The sequence below is a fragment of the Paralichthys olivaceus genome, chromosome 2 (assembly GCF_024713975.1).
Source record: "Paralichthys olivaceus isolate ysfri-2021 chromosome 2, ASM2471397v2, whole genome shotgun sequence".
NCBI classification, from domain to species: domain Eukaryota; kingdom Metazoa; phylum Chordata; class Actinopteri; order Pleuronectiformes; family Paralichthyidae; genus Paralichthys; species Paralichthys olivaceus.
Genome location: NC_091094.1, coordinates 12711249 through 12728909, shown reverse-complemented (window position 1 = coordinate 12728909; position 17661 = coordinate 12711249). Strand labels below are relative to the sequence as shown.

Genomic DNA, 17661 nt, shown 5'->3' with positions numbered 1-17661 from the left:
CAGTTTGAGCTTCAATGTGAAACATTGAGAGCAATTCACTGAAAGTTTATACAACTCTAGGGATTACATGTGAACTAATACAGCCTTCGAGGTGATATTAGTTCACATCATGAGGTTGGTTCATACACATTTCAAATATTGAAAATATTAATAATATAAAGATTTCACAAGCTTGTGACTTTAGCTAAACATACATTCAACTGAACTATGCAAAACTGCCGTCCTTTCCCTGAACCCCTGCTTTGGGCTTTTGTCAATGTAGCCGATGTCTATCAAATCTCAAAGCTACTGTAGTTATCTCTTAGGGTTGCTATGTATTCAACTTAAATATTTGGTTTTCACAAATTGATTGAGGTGTTAGTTCTCTGCAGGGTTCACCTTGGAAACAGGGTGTTTATAAGACAGGGAGTGCATTGGCTGCAGTGTTGGAATCAAAAATATAATTTTAGCTCTAACCTTTTAATAAAAGTATTGTCAATTCCAATAACCACAAATCAAATGGAAGAGCAGTGAATAGATTTTTCCTTTTACATAAAGGCTTAACTGATAATTTTGTACACAAAGCTCTTTCTATTTGAGTATGGTAAACACACGCTGCACTTTATAGAAATCCCTTATGTGCAAGCAGCTTTCTCTTGCCTTATAGTATTAGTATTGCAGTCATTCTGTTCCAGGGTTTGAAATATTGGAGTTGTTCTGGTACAGACATATTGGTAAGTCTAAAGCCGTGACTGACTAATTTAATCCTGCTTGCAGTCATTAGTCAGAAATGCAGTTCATAGCCATTCCAACATTTGCCTTCCGTCCAGACCTGATTAATCCATAATCTTTCAGGTGGTGTTTAGAAGACAATTGATGTTAATTTAAGTCCCTTTACAAAATGGAGAAATTTCCTAGTGCAATTTCCTGTTTTAGTGGCATATTCAGTGGAGAGATGGATGAAACAAATACTCTTTATATGTCTGCGTACCCCACAGCCATGTTTATGATTGTGCTCTGGTTGACGCAGAAAAACATTTCAAAATAATCCTGAATCACGCTGTCTTTTTCAAGGCACGAGGGCGCACAGTGTCTTTGGCTGCAAGGTGTTTATACATAGCGAGACATAAAGCCACCGTTGATCCCTGGGTGTTGTCGTGAAGAGGAGTTCACATATCTTTTTCATGAGCCAGTAGCAAAGTTGCCCTATATCTGCAGGGAATTGGATCATAAATATTGTGTTAACCCAGAAAAGTTAAATTCCATGCATGCTTCCTTGTTCCCCTGATCCCTCAGCTTTTGTTGTTGCATTGGCCCATTGTACCCGAGAAGAGATCAAGGGGACCCCTGTCGGTTGTGAATTATTCCTTTGTAGAAGCGCTACTGTAGGGGATAGAGGATTAAAAGAGCAGACAGTGGATGGGGATTCTACAGGAAGTTGGTTTGCAGCACACACTGCACATGAATTGTTTAAAGTGGAGTATTTTCTATTGAACTGTGTAGTCTGTGTATTTTTTTTTCATTTAAACACTGATGTATTAATTCTGTACCCATTCTTAATGTATTGCATTGCAGGAATATACCTCATTTGGATATTTAAATCATATATATGGACCATTAACACTGAATGATGGATTTTCATTTTGTCTACATGCTTTCCAGGTGCTTTGGTGCTTAGAGGGCACTGCGGCCGAATGAATATGAAAGAGTCATTGTACTCATTTTCTCATTACAATTATAGGCATATAGAAACCTCCCTGCTGCCGTAGCACTCATGTTGTCAGTGTTTCCAGTTCACTGTGTGTAACAGCCACTATAGGTAATTGTAGGTTCTTGGTCTACATTTTTTAAAGGCTCTTGTGTCTTCTGTTTCTGCAGGAAGCCATGGACCTCAAGGCTGGGTAGCCTCATATCCAGAATGTGCTGCGAAAAAACAATCACCTGTGGACATTGCAGATGAACAAGCTCTGGTTTCAGAGGAGTACCAGGAGCTGGTGCTTGACAAATTCAGTGCTGACTCCTCCAACCAGACCACCATGAAAAACACTGGAAAGACAGGTGTGCATCATATTATTATTATTATTAGTAGTAGTAGTAGTATTGTTTAGCATCTTTCACACAGGGTAGTGCAGTTTAAAGTACTTTACAGCTGCAAAATAAGATGATTATACAATGTGACTGTAGAAATTTAAAGAGGAAATATATGGGTCTCTAGATTCAATTTAATTGACAGCAATTAATCACAGGTCACCAAAATCTCAACTTCTAATTTCTTTGTCGGGTAATGATTTGTTGTTTTTTCCGAATGACACCGGGATGTGAAGGAGGCAACATGACTGTTAAGCTCAAGGTCGATCCCTTTAACACATATTACCTCAGGTTGTTTGTCACCATTACAGTCAGTTTTGCAAAAAAAAGGATTTTACTGGATTTGTGTATCACTGCGTTGAAGTCCCTTTTGTTTTTCAGGTATTAAACTCACATATTTTTTATAAAACATGTAGTCATCGAATCCATTAACAAATTTAAATATCCAGAACGTTTACCACTCTGCAATATATCCTCACTTAATGATAAATCAAAAAGGGTTATTCAACCCCCCCTAGTTTAAATCAAACTAGTGGTTTTATTACTTCCTCTATTATTTGCCTTCATTTTGCCCTGCTCTCTGTCTCTCTGGCTCTTTGTACACAGCCTGTATGCCTGTGAAGCTTACTTGATTAACTGATACTTCCAACTATTTTTCCACATTGTTTTTCAATCAGCAAATCCATGGACTATTGGTATGAAAGCCTGACCTCAGTTGATCTCCCCTGCTTTTGGTGCAGTTTCCCTCAGAGTAGTGTCATCTTTTGCATATAATCATAATGAGAGTTGTTAGCCTCCATGACAACCAAGGCCACTGGGACAACTGTGCAACGCTTCAGTCTGCTTATTTACAAAGATGGAAGCAACACGGCTGGCTGTCATTTTGGGCACATGCAGTACAGAGGAAATTTCAGATTGTTAACACTGTGAAAATCAGGAAAGTGGAACCACATTGCTACAAAAATATTATCATGCAAAGGTTCTTTAGAAGAGGCCAAGAAAAATATTTTGCTAAAATTACTTCATGATTTTGAGAAATTCATTCAATATCAGTTTGTCAAAAGCGAGGAACATTTTTATTGTAGAAGAAGTAACAGTTTATTACTTCTCCTGTTTCCTTTTGGAATTTAAATGAGATGACCAGTGGAATATTTTTTTCATTGAAATGTATAGTTTTCATTGAAGATTGAGTAATACTACATTACAGAGATACACTATATGAATATAATGTGTGTTCCTCACATGTAATCAAATTTAAAGCAGATGGATGGTTTGATTGATTGATCCATCAATCGATCGATCGATCAATCCGCTTTAAATTTGATTGATTGATTGATGCTGATGCTCTTTATATGGTAGAGCAGCAACCAAAGTTGAGAACAAGGTCAAAAGCAGTGAACAAACTTTTACTTAACCTTTATTTCTAATGTTGCATTTGATTCACTTCACTCTTAAAAATGTGGGCAAACCTGTCTGTGGATGCTTCTCTTAAGACAGTGTTAGTTATTGATTCTAACAGGAATTCGTCCTTCATGTTCTTGGAAAAAGAATTTCAAAGTTTTGAATGCAAGCCGCTCTTCTACAAATGAGTCTTTGAAATCGTCTTCTGTTTTCCAGATCACGATTTGTTACATCCTTGATATTTTTTGTGTTTCAGCAAGGTCACACTCCCCCTTTCATGCCCCCTCGTTGGCAGCCTTTTGTTTTTGAATTGTTGTTACGTCTGCATACATGACGTCAAACATGACTAATTTTATGCGAGCCTTTTGTTGTTATTGTGCGGTCGTCAATGCACTGCGGCCCTTAGGAGCTGAGTGACACTTGATTCATTTAACACCTGACTGCTGCCAACTATCAGGGTTTTTTTTTTATTTAGCATAAAGAAACTCAACCATGAAATACCTCTTCATATTTTGGCTGAAAAACTTCACACATTATATTCTTATTTGCCCATCTCCAGGATTTAATGGGCTTTTTAAATGGGTTTTCAACCTATAAGCTGGATGCCTGATCCTCAAGAGGAGTCCCATTATGTCAGTTGAAACATTTCACTTTTTACACTTCATCATTGTACACAATTCAATGCAAGACAACAACATGCTACACTGTGAACTTTCACAAACCTTGGCTGGAAATTACCAAACTAGTAAAAAAAAACAGTGATGGAAATGGAGTGAAGGTCTATTTTATTCACTGCTTCAGTGCTCTCAGCTTTGCTGCTGACTGTAAGCAAAATCGTCTAAACTACATCTCAGCCAGACACTGGTACAACCTCCTCTATTATGTCTGAGAGCAGTGGCCATGCAGGAGAGACGCCCTGTGGTGCGCTATGATTTTATTACTTAACTATGAACAGGAAACACTTTTTACTGCTCTGGCTGTGTGGAAGAGTGGATTTTTTAAAATCACAAATGAAGAGCAAAGGGATTACAATGTGAGTCTTGAAGATAAAACTTCGATCGTGGAAGCTGTTCAGCATGTGGCATCCACCCTGTAGGTGATCTGGACCTTTAGGCTAAATGTGAGGGAGATTGATCACTATTACTCTAGTTCTCACCAAAACCTTATTAGAGGTAGTTGTAGAAGATATCAAAGTTGGAATATTTTGTTGTTGTTTTGGAACCTAAATTTTCATTTTTAAAAATCATATCTTTTTCACCTTGTATGTGAAAGTCCCACGGATTGGGTTTGTTCAAATGTAGTTGCCCAACTACATCTCTCCTGCCCGTCGGTAGCGTTGCTTGTGCTTACAGTTAAAAATCATCAAAGTTAGTATCTTTTGTCCCACACCTTGCAGTACCGCCTTGGAAGATAGGGGGCTCTTGCTCCTATACCTTTTCTGTCTGGAAGATCTCAAAATGATATGAAAGCCTTTATTCTCATTGTACAAGATGATACAACGAAATTCTGACCTCATTCTTCTAACCGTCAATTATTATGCTGAATGAATTGAATTATTTTTGAATGAATAGGCGCTCACTTCAATCATTGGAATTTGACTGTACTTGGACCTCATTGTGGGAATTTGGATTCGCAACTTGGATTTTTAGGAGAAAATAGGTTGTGTTTCATGTTCTGAATGGGATGTTTCCACAAATAAAATCCAATTTACAAGAATACAATCTAGTCTGTTGAAAGAATGCAAGAAAATTGCAAATTTAATTTACTGAAGTTAACCGTGCTTGATGTGTCCCACAGTATCTTTATTGAGGCTGCCACTAGGGGGTGCTGGAGTCAAGGCACTCAAACCCTGCTCAGACGAGCTTTAACGTCACACTATTTGAAAGTCAATGTTGTAATTAAGAACTGAGTGAACAGATCTTAAAAGTTCATTGTGATTGATTTTTCAATGGTCCCGTGCGACTTAACCCGCTTTGAGATCGAGCTGATTGGCCGCCATTCAGGCTGCATTCCTTGGTAAAACATTTCTCATAAAATTTCAAACAACTCAAATTCATGAGGAATCAGAGGACCCCAAGAGACATTTGCATTGATCAAGGATTTACTTTCACACATACTCCCCTTCTTTCACAGGCTGTGATTCAAGGTCTTTTTGGCTAAGCTTCTAATTCCTGCTCTGCTGTTGGAGGGTTCAAACACACCCAGGGCTGCATTTCTAATGAGACTCTCAGGGCCAGCCAGCATCCTCTATCCTTGACTTTCCTTGTGCTTAACACAGGATTACACTACATCAATAACAGCAATGTTTGAGGCTCATTACCATCTCAGTAAATGTTTTTGCATGTTTGCAAACGAGTTCCACAATTAGCCTCATGTGAGGACTAGGTCTTTCCTATGTTGACTGATTTTCACTTTGACCTGATGCTCTCAGTCTTGGAAATCTCCTGCATCTAAGACCTTTTCCTTCATGCTGTGGGACATCAGCTTAAGCAGCACTAGCACGTTAATACTGCTGGCAGATTCTTTCTTGCCTCACGACAGGGGCTCAGCTCATCCCTCATCACACGAGGTTCTCCTCTCTTCAGATCTCCTCAACTCTTCCCTCGGTTTTCCCTGGATCTCACACTTGTTTTTTTTTTGCTGCACTGTTCTCTGCTATCCATCAAGAGGGGCTCTGGTTTCCCTTGCCTTGATTTCATCCATTTTCTCTGCTTGTTCATCATGTCGCCCGTGTTTACTGACAGTCTGTGTTTGCTTGTACAGTCTCATCCTCTCGCTTTGTGATATGATTAAAAGTAGGCTGTCCTTCTCCAGAGACGCCGACTAAATCTCCCTATAACGGGCGGGATCAGCCGACAAAGCACCGGGTCTAATCTGGCTAATGATGTCATGTCAACGTACACATGGAAGAGGGCTACAGACACATTAACATCTAACCTCAGCCAGGGTATCAGAAGGATGATGATATTATAATGATTTTTTTTAGATGTCATGGAAAACTAACATGACATTGTGAGAACTTCATTTCTAAAAGACAATCCGAAGTTTTAAAGTTAATCCAATTGCTGTTGGCACACGAAAAACAGAAAAGTCACATGATCTGCTATGACATATTAAAAGTCAGAGTCTTTTAATTACTCTCAGAGGCCGTTGCATAATGTCATTAGTGCATGGCAAAAAATTAGTATAGCTCAACCAAAGCAACAAAACAAAAAATCTGCAGATCATCTCTTGATGAACTGATTGGGCCACAGTGCACTGAGTAGCCTTAATAGACTATGAATAATAAAAGCTAGTATTTGCAGCATGTAAAATAAATCAACCTAATGTTCAGACTAAATAGCTGATTCTGAAATGATCACGAGCCTCAAGTGTTAAGTACAAAGTTGACGTATCCTCACAAAGACAAATAAGCTTACAGTATTTAGTGTTTGTGCTTCTAACATTTTTTGTCAGAGTTCAGTTTTGCAGATGCACATTTCTTACATTTTCTCACACGGTGGGGACGCGTTTATAAAACTTAATGTTCTAAATCTCTGGCTTCTTATAGGCAAGGAATATTAGAAAAAAAACACAGATTGAATACTAACTATCAACTGTACGTGAAGAACCTGACAGAAATATCAAGTAAAGTGGCATGGGTGAAATCATTTTGCAATTCTTAATATTCAGGTTTACTTTTGAAAGCAGAACTGTGGGCTTCGCTATTCAGAGAAGGTTCTCACAAAAATAAAATATTTCCACAGCAAATGTTTAATGATGGAGACCTGAGGCTATATAAGCAACAAGTGATTTCGAGGTGACATATCATTTGGAAGTCTGTTATATTTATGTCAGCACTGAAGAAGGGCCTGATAATGCGATACAATATTATTACTTGCATAAAAACATGAATTATATTTGCACATGTTTTTAAATGTATCTATAAAGTCTATCTGTACATATTAATACAACTCAGTTCAAGTTAATATTACAATACTTTCATCATATATTAATAAATGGTAGTGACAAGATGTAAAAATGCAACCAAATATCATCTTTTTCTGCCCCAGAATGTCATTTATAAATTTTCAGCAGGGTGGAAACTGGTTATACTCCTGCATAAGAGAACATTTTAAAATGCCTTCTATTATGCAGCCAGAAGCGATGTCATTACAGCCCCGCAAAAAGCTAGCAGGTGGAAGAAGATGACAAAGTAGGTGAATGCCATTATATCTTCCTAGTGAACCGTGCAACAAGTTAAAGAGAGAATGGCTTTGTCTAAAGCTGTTCACTACAGCTTCCCACAGTCAACTGATGGAACGTGAAGGCCACAGGAGGAGGCTGGCAGGTGCTGTCTCTGAAGGGGACATCAGTTGCATCATTGTGATTGTGCCCACCACTGACTTTGTATCCAGCGATCAAACGATTCCCCCGCATAGAGGATGTTAAAGAAGCAAACCGTGTCAGACTGTGGGTCGCCAGGTAGCAAAACACCCGTCTGCAATGTTCACTCCCTCCCAAAGTCCTGATCATTTGAGATTTTACAGCTTCTTGGCTCCTTTTTAAAATCGCCTCCAATGGAAGGATAAAAGCACATTGATCAGTCCGTAAGGCAGCTTAATTAAAATCCAATTTTGTCAACAACAGAAAAGGAAATGTGGAGTTTACACGGTTCACACATACATCATGTATTTAAAAAGACCAGAGCTACTGTGTCTTTTATGTCAAGTTTGGATTCCCTCATTGATGTTTCTAATAAGCTCAGAGTGACAAATTTCACAGGGAGCAACAGCAACTAATAAACAGATTAAACCATGTATGAAGAAGGTAGAAATTGTAATGACATTTTATTGTAGACCTTATTTAGATGATGTTTAAGATAACAAACAATTCTCAGGATCTGGATAAATGGGAACGTCACAAAATTCAAATGTGTTTTTTTGAGATAATTGAGCTGTCATTGCAAAATTAGATGAGAATTTAGATAATGAGAATTAAGTTCTGATCTCGAGATAATGGGCGTAGAAGAAAACAATGAGCCATCACTGCTCTGAGTTTCTGTAGAGTCAGTTCTCTGACAACTCATCTCCATTTTGCTGCAGTTGCATGAATATACTTAATTCCATCTTTTTCTGAGTACATCTTTCTCTTTTTTTAAATTCCTACTTTGTCTCCAGTTGCTATTCTCCTGAAGGATGACTACTTCGTAAGAGGTGCTGGACTGCCAGGCCGCTTTAAGGCTGAGAAGATGGAGTTTCACTGGGGTCAGAGTAATGGATCAGCAGGCTCTGAACACAGCCTCAGTGGCAGAAGGTTCCCTGTAGAGGTAAAACATCCTGTTGCTACACTACATTTTGACAAATGTGCATTGTGGGTTCTTGAGGGTCAATGCTGAATAAAGACGAATTGTCAAGTCCCTGTGGTGAGTAGACAGATGAGTTTTTATAGACAAATTGATATCTCTGGGAAATATGAGGTGAATAGATATGTAAATAAAAATGTACATTTGAGTGAGGCTTTTGAAGATGCAATATGCAACAATTCTTCATTTAAATGTCTAAAAACCTGTTACCTGTGTACTTACAGTTTCCAAAATGTTTCCAACAATGTTAAAAGCCAGAGAAATGTATTCCAGGTAAAGGGACACTTCATTTGCCCATCTCTGCTCCAACTTCAGGGGCAAACGATGGCAAGGGAAAAACACACTGCTAGTCAGTTGGCTAGTCTGCCTTTTGTTTTTGCTTCCACTGTTTGTGTTGGTCACGATCATTCATTAGGATTTTCAGGAATCAAACATTACTAAATTACCTCATCTGTCTAATTTGCCCCTGAGGCGCATCAGGTAGATTTTAATCAGCAATGGTGGTGAAGACAACAACTCCCACGATCCCAAGATGTTTTGATAGAGAGACCCCTCGTAGACATACATTTATCCTTAGTTTGATTCTGTCCTTTTGTAGAATTGTCTGAATTATGGCACAGACTCAATAGTGCTTAAAATATACTGTGGGTATTTTAGTCTTCACAGGTTTCGTAATGTCAGAGAGTTGATGCAGAACTGAGGCAGCCCATTAATGCTTCTGAAATCCAGTTCCAGCTCCTCTCAGGGAAGCTGAGAGCTGAGGATTGTCAGAGAAAACAAAATTTACTTTGGTCATTAGCTATTTTTAGGTAAACTCCAGTTTTCAAAGGATACTGAATGATGATGCTTAGAGACTACAGATAATGCAGAACAAAAAGAGTGGGAAGTGTAGGCACCAGTGTTTTAACACAATCCTGTGAGTGCCTTTATGAAAGTTTTATACTATATTCCCAGCATGCCCCATTAAAACCTACTGACTGGAGAGTTTTCAAGAACCTAAATATGAAATAGAAAATGAATATACATATTTCATTTATTTGGATTCTATAGCGAGGATATCATATCAATGAAAGTGGACTGAAAAGCTGGGGGGGAAATAAAGTTTTGTTATAGAATTTAAATGAATTGAACAGTGAAGCTGAAGTTTTTACTTGTCTCGCCCTTGAATAATAATTTTTTGGGGCTTAAAATCACATCGGATTCACCAATGTCATTATTGACAAAAGACAAAGACCAGGCAGAAAAAACAAAAGGAGAACAGACTGCAAGTTATGAAAGAAAAGCTGGTAAAAATGTCGGACGTCACTGACTCTTGGGGCAAAGATAGGGTATTAAGTCTGACTGAAACCTTTTGGTATTATTCATTCTGTCTTGTGGATTAAAGCAGAAATCCCACTCTTTGTATGTGGTGCAGAGGAAGTTATTAGTGCCTTTCAATTTTTTTATCATTTACATTACAATTTCCACGAACTATCTAAAATGAATATGTGAACGTGTTATATTATTACATACTTTTGAGGCTTTCTACAAAAACGTTTTCACCCTCTCTATTGTCATGTAATTAGCTTAAACACAGTGTATGAAAACAGGAAATGGTTGTTAATGTGTGTCTCTGTCCTATCTCCAAGCACACAGCTCGAGTCCTCGTTGTTTGTTTCTTGGCCCTGTTCTTTGGAGCCCTCACTGCAGGCACGGCTTTTGATGCTGAATGGCTGAGTAATTAGATTTATTTTTTGCCACATCATTTTGTGTTCAGCGTAGTGTTAAAGGGCACCGGATTATATACAGCCATTATAAAGCTGTTGTGCATATGGCTCCATTGATGGTGCGCTTCTAAATAAGACGATGGAATTTACTTTAATGACCAATTTGAGCAGCTGTTAGAAAAAAGCTGAGCAAGAACAAGTAAAGTGTGCCCTCCAGAAGCATCATTTATAGATGAGATGTATACGTAGATTTGCAGCAGCATGTCTTTGTGTATAGAATCAGGTTTTTGCTTTGACCTTTCTATGATTTGAAGGTAATGTGCTTGAAATATCAAAGGATCACTCTTTTTTAATACATAAAAAAGAACACCGTGATACAAAACATTCCTGCCTGTGTGTACATGAAACCCAAACTAAACAAACCCTTAAACATGTCATATTTTTTTTATCATGATCCATAAATTATTCTCTGAGAAATCAACAAAAATGTTAAAAACACCTTAACTCACAAAAACCTGGCTGCACTTTCTGCACAAAATCAACAGAAAAGAGTGGGAGGTCTGCCTTTTTTTTTTAATAATCCTCTTTTATCAATAAACGAGCCTGCATGTATCAAACATGGTGCATTATTTCACACTGTAGACTAGAAGGTGAAACTGTGAAATGAAATGATGAATGATGTTAAGGGGAACATGGTTATGTTGGCTCCAGCCTTCGGCCATTTAACTGCTCCGTGCTGTAAGATGTGGCATTTTAATTTTTCATATTTATGCCTTGACAGGATTTGATGTATTCGAGATTATATTACATCCGACAACGGCGTGCAGCAAACCTCTGCATGATTCTAAATATTTGTCCACCACGCACCCGCTGATCTTTTACAGCTTTTGTTTTGTTGTGTATATATTTTGTTCTTAGAGAGTTAACCAGCGTGACCTTGAATGTCGAGCTCCAGGGCTTATTTGTCTCTTAAACAGAGACAGTTTTTTTCCCAATCTGTTGTCTAATGGTCTCCTCTGCAAATGAGTCACAGTCAGCCCTGAGTCGCATACACCACACTGCATAAAGCAATTAGCTTCAAAGCGTTGATCCCACCTGCGCTGAAAGAGAAAACAAACAAATACATGTACACTATAGTTCACACATGGGTACAGGTGGTGGAAAGACAAATTCACTTTGCTGTACTATGGAACCGCTCTGAATGTGTAACATGGTAATGTAAAAGGAAAAAAAAAATACCAGTGGCATGCTCGGCCTGTAGCTCCTGACATGACATTAATCTAACAACAGTCTTTTTCATGGGAGTAAAGAGGGGAAATCAATAGATGGACCACCTGTTTGCTCAAACAGCACAATGAAAAATGAAGCTGTGAATTTTTCCTGCCTCGGGGCACCATAGGGAGATCTTTCTAATAATATATTAGGGTGTCACCAAGGTTAGATTAATTATACATGAATTACAAATCATACCTTGGAAGGGTACGCCTTTGCACACAGTACTGCGGATGTATGAAGTGATGGAGTGAGTGTACTGAGAGTGCAGTACATTTCAGAAAAGCTCCAGAAGCACTGAAAGTATATTTGCATTTGAGAGTTAAGTTTACAGCGAGGGTCAAGACATGGAGATGATGCGGTGCTGAAAGCCCATTACACTGAACTGTCAAAAAAAACAAAAAAAAAACCTTGCAGACACACAAACGACCAGAAAATAAGGAAAACATATGAATTAGTTTAACAACACATGCACTGTAAACTGAAATACACAGCAGGTCAGCTGTGCAACACATAACACATCGTATCACCAGCATAAAAAAATTTGCTGGTGATACGAGACATACAGTCACACATAGTAAATACAACCCAATCCTGAAAATACCACCCAAATACACTGAGGGTATAGACGAACACATCTGAAAACAGAAAAAAAAACATGGAAATTAATGAACACCGCTGACTGAGTGAGTCGTGGTCGGTGGAGCATGGAATTACTGAAGTCAGGGATGGGAAAGGCTATATGCAATAATATCTGAAGAATGATGTGTGTTTATTATGTGTAACTCACAACAGCCGTCATAGCAACATGTATATTTACCGGCTATTTGTTTAGTTCCACTTAGCTGTTGATGATTATAATGTCAGAGATGTTACTAGAATTAGGTCAATATGAAAAGGAAATGTTGAGCAAATTCAGATCCAGACATTGGGCTGCGTTGCTGTCATTGTAAATACATGGTCAACTTGAAGGGCACTTAGAGTTTGAATACCGCTGCCAAGACTAACAAGTTCCTGTATTTTGGATTTAATGAGCTCTTCCTTGGATGATGCTCCACCCCTCCACAGAATTTCTTGGAAATCATTTTCTGTATAATCAAACAGATAAACAAATGCAACTGAAAACTAGAGTGGCACTTAGTGGAGTGTATTCCTCCGCCAAGGCCCAACAGTCCCCTTATTTAAATTCACTGGATCCAGATTTTTATTTTGATCTGCACCAAATTGCAAACACTCAGAAATATCAGTCCTGTAAATATGCCAGATTTTTTCTTCCATCAAATTATTCAACAAAATCAGCTACAATGTTGGAAAAACTCCTCTCACGATGTTAAAGAAAGTGGGAAAAAAACAACCTGCAAATGCCCCTTGATCTGGATCCGCACTAAACTTCTTCCATCACCCCTCCTGCATCCTTCCACCAAGATTCATGGAAATCTGTTCAGTAGTGTTCGTGTAATGCCGCTAACTAACAGACAAGCAAACACTGATGAAAACATATTCCAGTAATATGTCATGTGAAACACCAAGTGTCATGTGACACCCACTGTAGTAATTTTGTGACACTCAATTCTTCTTGAAATTAATTTTTGTAGAGTGTTCAAGTGAAAGAAATAAGGTGGATGGTGATGTGAGTGAGATAATCATAATATGCTGTAGAAGGGTCTAGCTGTTAAACACCAGGCACTGTGGAAGCAGTGGTAAAGAATAAAGAAAGGAAATAGGTGTAAATTTGTGCTGCTGGGATACAAATCTAAGACCTCTCCACACACAAACTTATTTCGTGTAGTCTTCTTGTCTCGCTTCAGTATCTTGCTGTCTGGGGAAATCATGCCAAACATGACTTTGTTTTTTCACCTGTTTGTGCTTAAATGGAACTTGGGAATGCAGAGCAGTTTCCTGCACTCGTGTTTGCAGTCGCTCTGTGCCTGAAACTGAGAAAAAGAGTGCTATGAACTGAATTTAGACAAAACAATGGCTCGCTAGATGTGGATTTCATGGGCTTTATGCTCTGTGGAGAAAACTAGAGGTAAATTATAAAGCTCAAATAATGTTTTGTTGTCTTTTAGCTTCCACCTTCTCACTCTGGTCTTTGGCAAGCTGCCGTTGATTATGAGTATTTATCTTTATAAATTTTCTGTAGAACAGAACTGTGAATTGTTTTAAAAATCAACTCAAAAACCTGATTAAAATCGACAGCTTCCAGCCTCATATGTGGATGAAGTTTACTCAAAACGAGTGGTTCTGCATCACATCTCAATAACATCCTGTGAAATGAAGCTTGCAACCCAGTGATTCAAATCGCTTTTGGCAACATTTATTTTTTATTGGCTGCTTTGAGTGTGTTAAGTAATAATTGATCATTTGTTTGATAATCACGTTTGTGGTGTGGTGTTAACAAGAGTGGGTCACATGACCTAATTCCAGTGAGTAAATGAAGCCTTGGGGGGGCAGCTTAATTGGGTAGCGTAGTTAATAACATCTGAAGGGTGATGAATGGCCAGTGCTCTTTCTTGCTGAGTTCTCAGACAACAAATTAGCTTCATTAAAGTCTGCAGTTAAAGGAACTCTGAAGGAAACTGATTAACTCAAATGATCTGGATTGAGTCACTCTGTACCTGGTTCAAGCCTGTGGTACACGTTAATGGATCCATCCTTATTTATGTGTTTATTTACTTTGACTATTTGCATGTGTTGTCAGCACAGCCGGCTCTGACGGGGGGGGGGGTCTCGTAATTTGCCTTTGAAACGGAAAAAAGGGGAAGCATAGGCTTTTAATTAAATCAACATCTAGGACCTTTTTTCTTATTGCCAATTAACCTGTTTCAGTGACATAAAAGGTTTTTTCAATTTAAAGAGGCGCGAGACAGTGTGATGAAGGACAAATCCAATTGCTACTTTTAGAATCATTTACTGATTTTGATCAGCACTGTCTGCTATGAAATGAAAGAACAAACGAAAACCATATATATATATATATATATATATATATATATATATATATAAAACAAGAGCAATTGCAGGTAAATGGTGCATTCTAATGGTTTGTGGATTATACCCAAACAACCTGAGCTTTGTTGAGAAACCTGAAGCAATGTTGTGGATGATTTAAGGTAATTGGGTGCAGTGATTAAAAGAACACCATTCTCTTAGATCTCACCACAGAACAAGAGCACATCTCTCCACCCCTCAGCTCATGACTACCTCAGTGAGGACAGTCGCCCTGAGGAATGGGCTCCTGTATTTCTTCAGCATCCTCCAGGAGTGGCAGCACACAAAAAGGAATGACACAGATTATGGGAGATTGATGAGAGTGATAAATACTCCCTCTTTTATGCCCCTCAAAACAGCTTTTCATGAGCTCCTCAGCGGTGTGTCCAAGTGATTGATGACAGGACCGTTCATTCTCCTTGTCCACTTCTCAAGCTGTTTATGCTCTGTTTCCCATCACAGATGCAGATCTACCTTTACAATTCAGATGACTTTGACAGTCTTAGCGCTGCCATCAAGGAAAGACGCATCATTGCTGCCATGGCCGTCTTCTTCGAGGTAAGTACCATCAAGAATGGAGGTCAAGACAACTATAAAAAGAAAATCATGATTACATAAAAACACCCACAGAACATAGACCACAGACTGTATATAAAGATGGAAGACGCATATCCACTTTCCCCCGTCGTACAAAATTAAACTAAAGAAACAGTTTGAGTCAGCACAGTATCAAGGTCCAGCCAATACACATGCTCAACAAAACTGAGTCAGCCTTACCTGTCAATCATTATGTTTTTTTTTATAATAACTAATTAAAACCAAATTACCAGAAAAAATTAACACTTGAACAAACATCAGTTTGAGATGAACTAAGTGAAATGACAGAAACCTTCTTTGACATTTAATTTTAAGCTTACTTAGTTCAGTCCATGTCCCATCAACTAATATGGTGGAGGCAGGATTATTGGCCTATACTGCAGCCAGCCCCCAGGGGGCGATAAAGATGATCTGGCTTCACTTTTGGGGGGCGGTCATGTCGTTCATCTTTTGATACACTCTAAGGCATAGATGGACAGCATGGCTCAGGTGATTGCAACATCTGTGTGTTAAAATATCCCCAACTGTTGTATGGAATGCCATGAGATGCTGTGTGTTCACCTCAAACTGAATTCTTATCACTTATGTGAGCTCCTGACTTTACATACAGAATCTATCATCAGAAAAAAAATCCTTAAGTGATTCGTTTTCTCAGATGAGATGCACTGATCTGAGGAAAAGCTCTGTGTAATTGTTTTTCATTTAGTTGTTTGTAGTATTACCCAAAAGGGAAGTATCCTTTTTAATAGGCTTATAAATTATTTTTTTCTAAACATGAACCACCCTCCAAATGCTAGAATGTCAGGGAAATTAGTAAATCAATAGTGGATTGAAAGAAACTGAGGAAAAAGTAAAGTGTACCATGAAAATAAACTATAAATCACACAGGGTGATTTGTAAAACAGCGAGGCAATTATGACTTGATGGGAATAGTTGGAAATGTATTTGTCCAATTATGAAAAAGATACAATATTAATACGCTTTTTAGGTCAGTAAATGATAAATATTTATTAGCAATGATCCCTCACACCTGTATTGTGATAGGAAATGTTCTTTTCACCTGGTTGCTGATTAGTTTTTTTGTTCTGTGGCACATTGCAGATTGCTTTCCGAGATACTACAAATGGCCCCCTGAAGGTCTGTGCACATAAGCACTTAATGGACAAGAATGGTCCTAATTTCTGTTAACTGTAATAACACCTCAGAGATTTATGAAACGTTAAAAAAAGCAGCAATGACATTTTCAGGGTCCCTCTCCATGTTACTCTCTTTATTTCTATTAGTGCTATCTTTGCGATTGATGTCAGGTGATCAATGCTCGCTAACATTCAGCCTAATGGTATATAGACAAGGGTCGGATCTCGCTGAGGGGAGGCTGGAATGGGGACACAGGTGTTTGCAATGTAGGTCTACTCTCAGACAGTGATGTACCGTGTGCGTACGAGGACCTAAATGCCTCCGCTGGGTCCTGACAACCCTATTGCTTACTGCAATTAGTACCACCATACACAATCCGCTGAATAGCAGTTTACAGTGTGAGGAGTTTTTAAGCGGACACACACACATTGGCTCAGATTTACCATTTCTAATCAATGAGAAGAGTTCTTCCTATGCTCCCCAAAGGCCTATTAATGGGCTCTAAGGTGTGCATATTATCCACATTCAGCATTCACTTCCACACGATTATTCTCCTCTGACTGACCTGAATTAATGTTGAGCAAGGGAAGATTGGTCCCCGCGTCCCACCACTGTTTTGTCCAGCCTGGTCTCTTAAATAGGACATTGGGAATATTGCAAACATGTCAGACTGGGCAATATTTGTTAGTGTTCAGTCATTGCAAATAATTAAGAGTGGGCCGCACCGATAAGGAGTGAATCAGCACTGTTAGTCCCCTGCAGACAGTGTAGCTGGCAGCCAGAAGGCCTTGGCGAGTTGCGGAGGTCACACTGGTTAGCAAGAGCTAAGAGCTACAGAAGTACATGAAGCCTTTGAAGTCGTCAGAGTCAATGTCTCGTATAAATCAAAGCATCAAAAGCACAATTAGAGTGAAAGGGCTGAAAGCAGAGCAGTGATCAAATGAATCGCTTTATTAATGCTGCTGTGTTCACACAAGGATACTGTAGTCAAGGTAATTTCGTGAAACATGCTGCAGTCAAGATGATAACTACAGACTCATGATAATGATTTATTTTAACGTGTTAAATACTGCTCAGTAGGTGTCATGGACTTTTTTTTGTCTTGTATAATTTGTTGGGACACATACACAGTTTACATTTTAGCCC

General features: G+C 38.6%; 1 protein-coding gene and 1 long non-coding RNA gene across 4 annotated transcripts in view; one reads left to right on the top strand and one right to left on the bottom strand.

Moving 5' to 3' along the window:
• Positions 1–17661, top strand: part of ca16b (carbonic anhydrase XVI b) — a 93295-nt gene that overhangs the window by 45733 nt on the left and 29901 nt on the right. For 2 of the 3 annotated variants that reach the window (XM_020101611.2, XM_069536550.1), the window contains exons 3-5: positions 1858–2037; positions 8628–8776; positions 15244–15339. In XM_020101611.2, the coding sequence (XP_019957170.2) occupies positions 1858–2037; positions 8628–8776; positions 15244–15339 (425 nt within the window). Of the gene's footprint in view, positions 1–1857; positions 2038–8627; positions 8777–15243; positions 15340–17432; positions 17508–17661 lie in introns of those variants that run through there. The other variant, XM_069536549.1, reaches the window with a different exon arrangement.
• LOC138412938 (uncharacterized) lies at positions 14686–17389 on the bottom strand. The gene is made up of 3 exons (XR_011245277.1): positions 17241–17389; positions 17081–17147; positions 14686–15371 (listed from the first exon to the last, which is right to left on the bottom strand). It is a non-coding gene; the product is annotated as an uncharacterized lncRNA (long non-coding RNA).